General features: G+C 31.4%; 1 protein-coding gene across 4 annotated transcripts in view; it reads right to left on the minus strand.

The window, feature by feature from the left end:
* The window catches only part of LOC106692743 (protein arginine N-methyltransferase 1), a 29,231-nt gene extending 21,765 nt beyond the window's left edge, over positions 1-7,466 (minus strand). For all 4 annotated transcript variants that reach the window (XM_067046587.1, XM_014438862.3, XM_014438864.3 and 1 more), the window contains exons 1-3: positions 7,310-7,466; positions 6,104-6,277; positions 3,638-3,911 (exon numbers count right to left, since the gene is read on the minus strand). In XM_067046587.1, coding sequence (XP_066902688.1) covers positions 3,638-3,911; positions 6,104-6,267 — 438 coding nt within the window. In that variant the 5' untranslated portion in view covers positions 6,268-6,277; positions 7,310-7,466. The remainder of the gene's footprint in view (positions 1-3,637; positions 3,912-6,103; positions 6,278-7,309) is intronic.
* Positions 7,467-8,104: the final 638 nt, after the last annotated feature.

Consider the following 8,104-nt stretch of genomic DNA (forward strand, 5'->3'; position numbering starts at 1 on the left):
ATAAATATAATAATAATTATAAAATTTGTAACTAAAGTTGTGTAAGGAAACGATTAATGTTTATAACCCATCATGGCCTAAGAGTCTGTATATTTTAAATGAACTTAATTTAGAAGGAAATAAATATAAATTCCAACTCTAGATTATTCATCAAAATAATAGTATGAGACAAAAACAGAAGCAGCACTAAAAGCTCAATCAGTAAACTGAATCAAGTAAGTGAAGGGATCGGTTAATTCAAGCTTCAGATAACTAAAAATAAAAATAAATACCTAAGAGTACTTGCATACATACACATACAAGAAGAGAAAAGACTGACGTGGTCATTGGTGAAAATAAATTTGTGAATATAAAAATTTTCATTTACATTGGAGCTGATGTCAAAAGTGAAAACAGGATAAGTATATGAAATAAGAAAACGGGCCATAACAGGAAACCATGTCTATTTCAGTTTTAAGAAACAAATGGGTTCACAAATCCTTTAAAGCATAGCAAGATGAAGCTGCATAAAAGCTTGGTCCGATTCGTCATTATCTACATATCATAAACATGGACAGGCTCTTTGAACGCCTTATAATTAGGAAAATTTCTGGTAGTACTTTAAAAATATACTTTAAATAAATTTAATGATTAATACAAAGATTAAAGAATGGTTTTTCAAGTAAAATGAAAAGCTAAATATTTACAAATACAAGTACAAATATATCACATATATACAAGGCGCAAATTACCAAAAAGTTCAAACAATTATTTACAGTTTTTGACACTATATAATTATGATGCAGAATGGTGCAGAAAATTGTACAAAGCTAAAGAACAATATTGTCTGAGAGTTAAATTTTCTCCAAGAATCATCTTAATGTAAAACCCCTCAGCAAATCAAAGAGACTCAAATGACTATCGTGGTGACATCTAACTAAATAAATGTCCTAAATTGTTGAGGTCAAGGAGGTGAGCCTATATAGAGGGACACTCTGTATATGTTATTATATTTTCCGAAATAAGTAACAAAATATTAGAAATATATAAGAATAAAAACTTTGCAAGCTGATGACAATAAAAATTAAAAAAAAAAAAGGTAAATACTTTTAATAAAAATCAAAAAACTACTGAAAAAAATTAACATTTCATACTTAATAATTTATGCGACCAGATTATACGTGAAAGAAAATTTCAAATGTGTCTAAATATGACAAATTAATTTAAAAATACGAAAACAAATTAATTAAATATGAAACTTTACTGCTCAAAATTACATACATGTTTAAATTTTTCGAACTGAAATTACGTTGATTATTAATCATCTACATGGTGGTACACCGGGAAGTAGTTGGGTTGAGATCCTTTAAGACATGAACATAAGTCATAAAATATGTTCAAACTCACAATTCCAAAACTAAATTTTGTGGGTCAGTTATTTTGGGAAAAAGTTACATAATACAATTTGTCTTACAACTTTTAGTATTATGTAACTTTTTCCCAAGTTTCATAATACTATTTGTCTTGTAGGGCGCAGGTGTCTATAGCAGCCTGTTCCAAATGTCAGCACCTGCTGGAGCAAACGCTACCAATTTTGATGGAGAGGTACCTGCTATTACTTTGGCTTTAGAAAAGCTGACTCACACCATTGAAAAGAAGATAGTTTTGCTGTCGGATTCAAGGGCAGCACTGCTGGTAATAACGTCTGGACATCCCTAGGCTAATGCTGCAATTCTCGCACGCCAGAAAACTATAGAAAGTAAAAGAGAAATACTTTAAGTATTAGTGATGCAATGGATTCCAGCTCATTGCGGTATACATGGAAATGAGGAAAGCAGATAGACTTGCACGGTTAGGAGCTAGCCAACCACATCTGCTTCTTCCTATCTCCATGGACATGGCGAAAGAAATTGCCCAAAGCGCAATCACTGAAAGAGCAGAGAGAGGAAAGGATTAGAGGAGAATGTGGGGAATGAACTGAGCGGCACTGTTAGACCCTAAGAAACGCCCTATATTGACTTTACCAAGAACGGTGGCAGTGGCATGCTCCATGTTGGCCATTGGGCATGACTATCTGTGGCACTACCTGAAGAGGATAGGAGTGGCTGAGTCTTCAGACTGCGTCCTGTGTGGAGATGGAGAGATGACCGCCGATCACATATTTACATGTACGGCAATGGCGGACTTAATTTTAGACTGGAGTTACGTGAATAAAACTTAAGTATACTGGGCTGTACTTAATAAAATGCTTCCTTTGGCATAGGAAAAAAAAAAACTATTTGTCATGCTAAATATAAATGAGCATTAACGAAAAATTACATTAAATATAAGTATGCATGATATATTTTATAATGCATATGTATGTAGTTATTTAATTACTAATTAATCTTTATTTCAAATTAGTAAGGACATTTATTTATTTAGAAATTACATTTTGTATGAAAATAAACCAAGAAAGCTGCCTTATTATCTCAGGACCGATTTTTAATTTTTTATTAGGATTTATATGATTCCAAAAAAACTTTTTATTTACCGATATAATTAATAAATAATTTAATATTAAAACCTTGAGTAATAATCTGCAGCACTTTTCAAATATAAATAGCAAAATCTTTTCATTATAGAACCACATTTGTATTTGTTTAGAGGAGAAAAAAATTAAACAAAAATATCAGATGAATTTCATTTATAAACTTGATTTTAATATGCAAATAAAAATAATAAAGAATTTGATCTTAATTAGTTTGATTTCAATTGTCATTTACCTCAAACCTAAAAAGTTGATGTTGAAAATAAAATGCATATCATAAATAGAAAAGCTGTGTTACCTAGTAAGTCTGAAAAAACTAACACATTATTCTCCAGAAACACCAAAAGAATTTCAAAAGTAAGAAAAATTCATATATCTAACCACTGAAATGGCAGTTAAAACTAGATATTCCTAAAATAATACTTTGATATTTATTTTAATAGTATAAAAAATTGTATCATTGATTTTTTTTTGGACTAACAATGTATCACAGCTTAAGTGATGATATGTAAATAATACTGTTATATATTTCTTTTATGTGTCATTTTTATATTAACCTTTTTTTTTTTTTACGGAAACCTCATATAATAGACAAAATCATCTACACTATGGGTGTCTGTTATATAGAAGTTTCACTGTAATTCTTTCTTTTTTCTTCTAGAAATCAATGCCGAGATCTGAGAATTCACTTTTTTCAAGCTGAATTATTCTATGCAAGGCGTGGGCAAAACATGTTAAAAAATATCATTTCAGGTAAAACAAAATTTAAGAATTTTTGCCTTCATCATGTATGGCAAAACATTGGTAAAGAAAAAAAAACATTATATAGCATACCATTATTCGTCCATGATATATCCATGGAATTATTAACAAATTTGGCAATTGATCGTGGTTAAATTTTTGACATGTATTTAGAAGCATTGGTTTTGTTTTTTTAAGGTTTTCTTTTTTGACTAAATATAGACAAAAATATATAATATCCTCCCAAATATGTAAAAATTCTCCGAATATGTAAAATAAAAAACGCTCTATTTTCTTATAACACATAAAATATAACATCAGAAGATTTACAGGGTTAGTAGAAAATATGCAACACAGTATAAATCTGGTCCCAGTAATGATTAATACCTGTAGTTCATTGAAGTGTTCTTTTGAAAGGGTAACCACACCATTCTCAGCATTTACATACTTAGGTTCCATGTCTTCATCATCATCAACAAGGCCATCATCAGCCCATAGCCAAGGATCATCTGGAATAACAGGGAGAAGATAATCATCTGAGGTCCAGGGTTTAGTATCATCAGCGGCTTGTAACTCTTTAATTGTTGGTTTCTGCTTTCTCAGGTAAGTAATAAGCTTGATAAGATCATAATGGGATGAAACTCTCTCCATTATGAAAGTCCTAAAAAACAAATATAGTAGAAAGCATTAATACTTTATTAAGAGTGATGTTTAAAAAATTTATGAAAAACACTTCATGGCTTTGAACCTTCAAAAAATTGGTGAAACGACAGGAAATCCTTACATTACTAATTAATTAAATTACAACAGTAATTAATTACTGACCATCTGAAAAAATGTGAAAAACCTATTTTACAAAAGGAAACTTCCGGTAGGTCGATTTTATTGACATTGTTTTTGAGCTAGGCTGTGCACACACCCATGCAAGCAAGCAAGCACGTATGCACGCACAGACCATTTTGTGAGATTTGGTTGGTATCATGGCTCACTTCTTCCGAAAATAGTTGCTTCAGAAGTTATTAGCAAAAGTAACTTGTGGTGTGCACAGTGGAATTCTCTGGCTAATTTGTATTTAGCAGAGTTTAGGTTTTATTCTTAAATTATAGTGGAATGACCAAGTTATTTTTCAAAAATGATTACTGTCACTGGCGGTCCTCCCACCAACCATTGTTTCTGGGTTTAGCTTGGCTCCTATTTTCATGGTAAGTAGCTCTCTCTCTTCAACCATCTCCGTGTTCTCTCCTTCACCAAGGGTTAGCCATGTTTCTTAGCAGTTGATATTCTATCTGGGTCCACCCTGGTTCTTCAACTTCCCTTCGGGCCTCCACCTCTCTAGCGCTTTTATCTATGAGATCTTGAGCAATTTCCACAAACGAGCACTCTCTCGGAAATCCCTCCTGCCCCAGTTCTTTTGCCAAGTGAATCTTCAGTACCATGGATAAGAATTGCACCCAACCCTAAACCTGGATTGTTTCCATCATCTCGCTGAATATATCTGCGATTCTGTTGTAGCATACCAGGAGTTCCGCGGCATACTGCCCACTAGACTGTTTCGGTTTCTTTGTCTCCCTCATTATCATAAATATGTCCTCCTCTGGGGCCCACCGTCCTCCTTCGAATGCCTTCTTTAATCTTTCCTAGATAACTCTCCAAGAAGTTTCTTCATCCGTCTGAATCTGATTGAGGATGCTCCTCTTTACTCTGCAGACCTGTTTCTCCCATCAACAGTTCGAGGTCAGAAACGGTCTTCCTTAAGTCTTGAGCGGTTGTCGTGCGTACTTTTATCCACTCTAGTGTCATGGCATATGCTTCCGCAAGAGACTTCTGGTAGAGGAGGAATCTGCTCTGTGGGAAGTGTGTTCTAAGCTACATTTTGATTCAAAGCTTCCAGGTTCAAAACTGCTTGTTCAAGGATCCCATTGGTAGCTATTATTTACAAAAAAAGAGAGAGAAAAAAATTGAAGATGTCAAAACACAAAAAATCTTCTTTAATAGAAAAAATTACTCCGGTATCTAAAGTTCCCAGGTTTACGAACTCAAAGACTAAAAAAGAGAAAATGGAGAGAGAAATGACCAACTCGATTGTTACTCGAAGACTGATCTTTTGTAGTGTTCAGTACCTCAATATATACATCTTCAATCATCTGATCTACTCGATTTCAGAGAAACTAAAAATTGATTTTATTATTTTTTTTATTTATTATACTTAGCTCATTATTATTATTATTATTATTATTATTATTATTATTAATTTACTTAGTACTACTTTTTTTTGTTGGTATATTGCTTATTTTATTTGGATATTAGTAGTATATTTAGTGGTAAATTTTAATTTTGTTATTTGTTTTCTTTTTAGTTATGAATTTTTAGTACAAAGCTATCTATAATAATTGGTTAAGTATATATATTTTATTTGCATTATAAAACTTTTTGTAAATTTTTATACTCTTGATAAATCTATAGTGTTTTGTTTCGCTTTTTCAATCAACTTCCAGCAAATGGATATCCATTGCCATAGTACTTTTTATGGGTTTTTTTCTGATACTATATTTTTTTTTAAAAAAGTAATTATTATTACAGGTAAGTAAAAGTACAAATGTTCCGTATTACACATAAAGCCACAAAAGAATGCACATTATAATCCATCACATAAAGAATTCAATATTTCAGAATATCACAGGTTATAGCGGTCATAGTTTCAGGTGGAGCAAGAGTGTTAAGCCTTATTAACAAGATTAAAATTCCAATAACTGGACCATGACAATATAAACTTTTTTTGTAAATACTTATTTAAAAAAATTAAGCAATTGGCATTAACATTAATATATTATGTTCTATAAATAAAGATGATACCTAATGTCAAAGCGATGTTTTGAAATGCAATGATCACCAGAGTCCCCTACTGAAAAGGAGACAGTCTCACAGAAAAGACAGGTCACGGGTAACGGATCTTCTTCCATCTCATTATCACTCCCACTTTCCATATCTGATGAGTCTATCTCTTCGTTATCACTCATTTTGAAATACCTGGAGAAAATCACTAATTTAAACATATTAACAAATAATGAGAGCAAAAACTAAGAAAAAACAAAATAATTATTTAAAGAATTAAAACAAAACCTTTAGTCCTCTAACTATCATTTGATAACTGACTGGTCAACACTTCACTTATTCAAGCAGATTAAACCTGCAATCAGGGCTCAGAAATGGTATGACTGGTTGACTACTACATGCGACTTCTAAATGAATGATTTTGATTTTGAGGCCAGGAGTTGTCAAATTGGAGACCCACAAGGGAACACTCCAGCTCCATAGCCATATTCTATAGAGTATCAATAATCTTTACTGAGTAGTCAATAATTTCATTAATTACTGAATAATCAATAATTTCTGATTACAATTTGCTTTGGTTTCTTGCTGTTAAATAACTCCTTTTATTTTAACAAATATGGTTTAAGTTAAAAAAAAACAAAAAACTGTAGAGGGATAGGTATTAAACTGTGGCTGTTCCACTCATTCCTCAAAAACTGCACTCTTGCAAATTCGACTGTCAAAAGAGACAGTGTTTATTTATTTCAGTTTCTGCAAACTTTTATCACCTTCAACTGGTAGTAGGGAATAGTTCAAAAACATACTCTTTTCTTGAAGTAAACAATCTCTTCACATTAATTTATTTTGGTTAATCCTAATATTCGTTAGAAAATTTTCCACGAATTGGAGTAAATTGGACAAGAAAATGTTTTGAAAAAACACTTAAAAAAAGAATTTCTAAATGAAAATATAATTCAAATATCTAAGAAAAAATATGTTCGGTGTGCAGCTAACAGTAAGAAAAATACCTTAAACAGTCAAATCTAAAAAAAAAATAAATTGGTTTTAAAGAACACTAAATTAGTAATTAAAAATGATATTAACAAAACAAATATTCATGGTAACAACAAATTAATTGGCAGAGGTAAAAAAAGATAGTTCATAAACACAACTAAATCCATGAACATAAAAAATATATGATAAAATTAAAACATAATACTGGGAATTTTATTTCATTAATTCATTTACCTTTCAATCTAGCTAATAATAACAATAATTAGCGGGAAAAGCGAAAATCTAAAACCAGTTTATATTACTACTTCTGTTAAATATAAAACACAAATGATTCGAAACAAAACACAATCAATCAGGAACAACGTGCTGAACAGAAACAACTTACTTATCTAAAGTATTAGAAACATTACCACAAGGAGCGCTAGTTCACCTGATAAACTTTTGTCTTCATTAACATTTACTGATAACTTCAGTGCTTTTCTCAATTCGGATTATTTATTTACTTTTATGGCACAACAACAAGACATGCTCTAATGGTAGTTCAAAACCTACTTATAGTATTATTATTATTATTTCTGTTTTAATTAGATCACAACTGACTCTCGCTCGCTACGCTCGCTCATAAGGAATAACCGAATCCCCAACAGATCCTTTGAAGTAGGTTTTGAATTAGAATGATCTCCTGATGTTGAAGCTTCTTTTGTGAACTAGTACCATTTCTGTAGTATGGTTAAGTCACCAATAGACGACAGGGCCATCTGGTAGTTGACAGTTTGTTGGAAAACATTGTACAATTAGGTTTTTCTCTTTCTATATAAATATATTTTTAAAAACATACTTAATAACTAAATGCATTTTTCTGGAGGAAGAATGAAACCTATTTATTTTTAGCGAAGATATAATAGGCAAGTAGGCACGTCTTAGATTTATAATTGTTTTACGCCTGTTGAACAGATTCGATACGTAGGATTCCATCTTGACAAGACTTACTTGGAATCCACATACAAGACTGAAACTGCTCGTAGATAT

The sequence above is a fragment of the Halyomorpha halys genome, unplaced genomic scaffold (assembly GCF_000696795.3).
Source record: "Halyomorpha halys isolate HHAL.00 unplaced genomic scaffold, Hhal_1.1 Scaffold69.1, whole genome shotgun sequence".
NCBI lineage: Eukaryota > Metazoa > Arthropoda > Insecta > Hemiptera > Pentatomidae > Halyomorpha > Halyomorpha halys.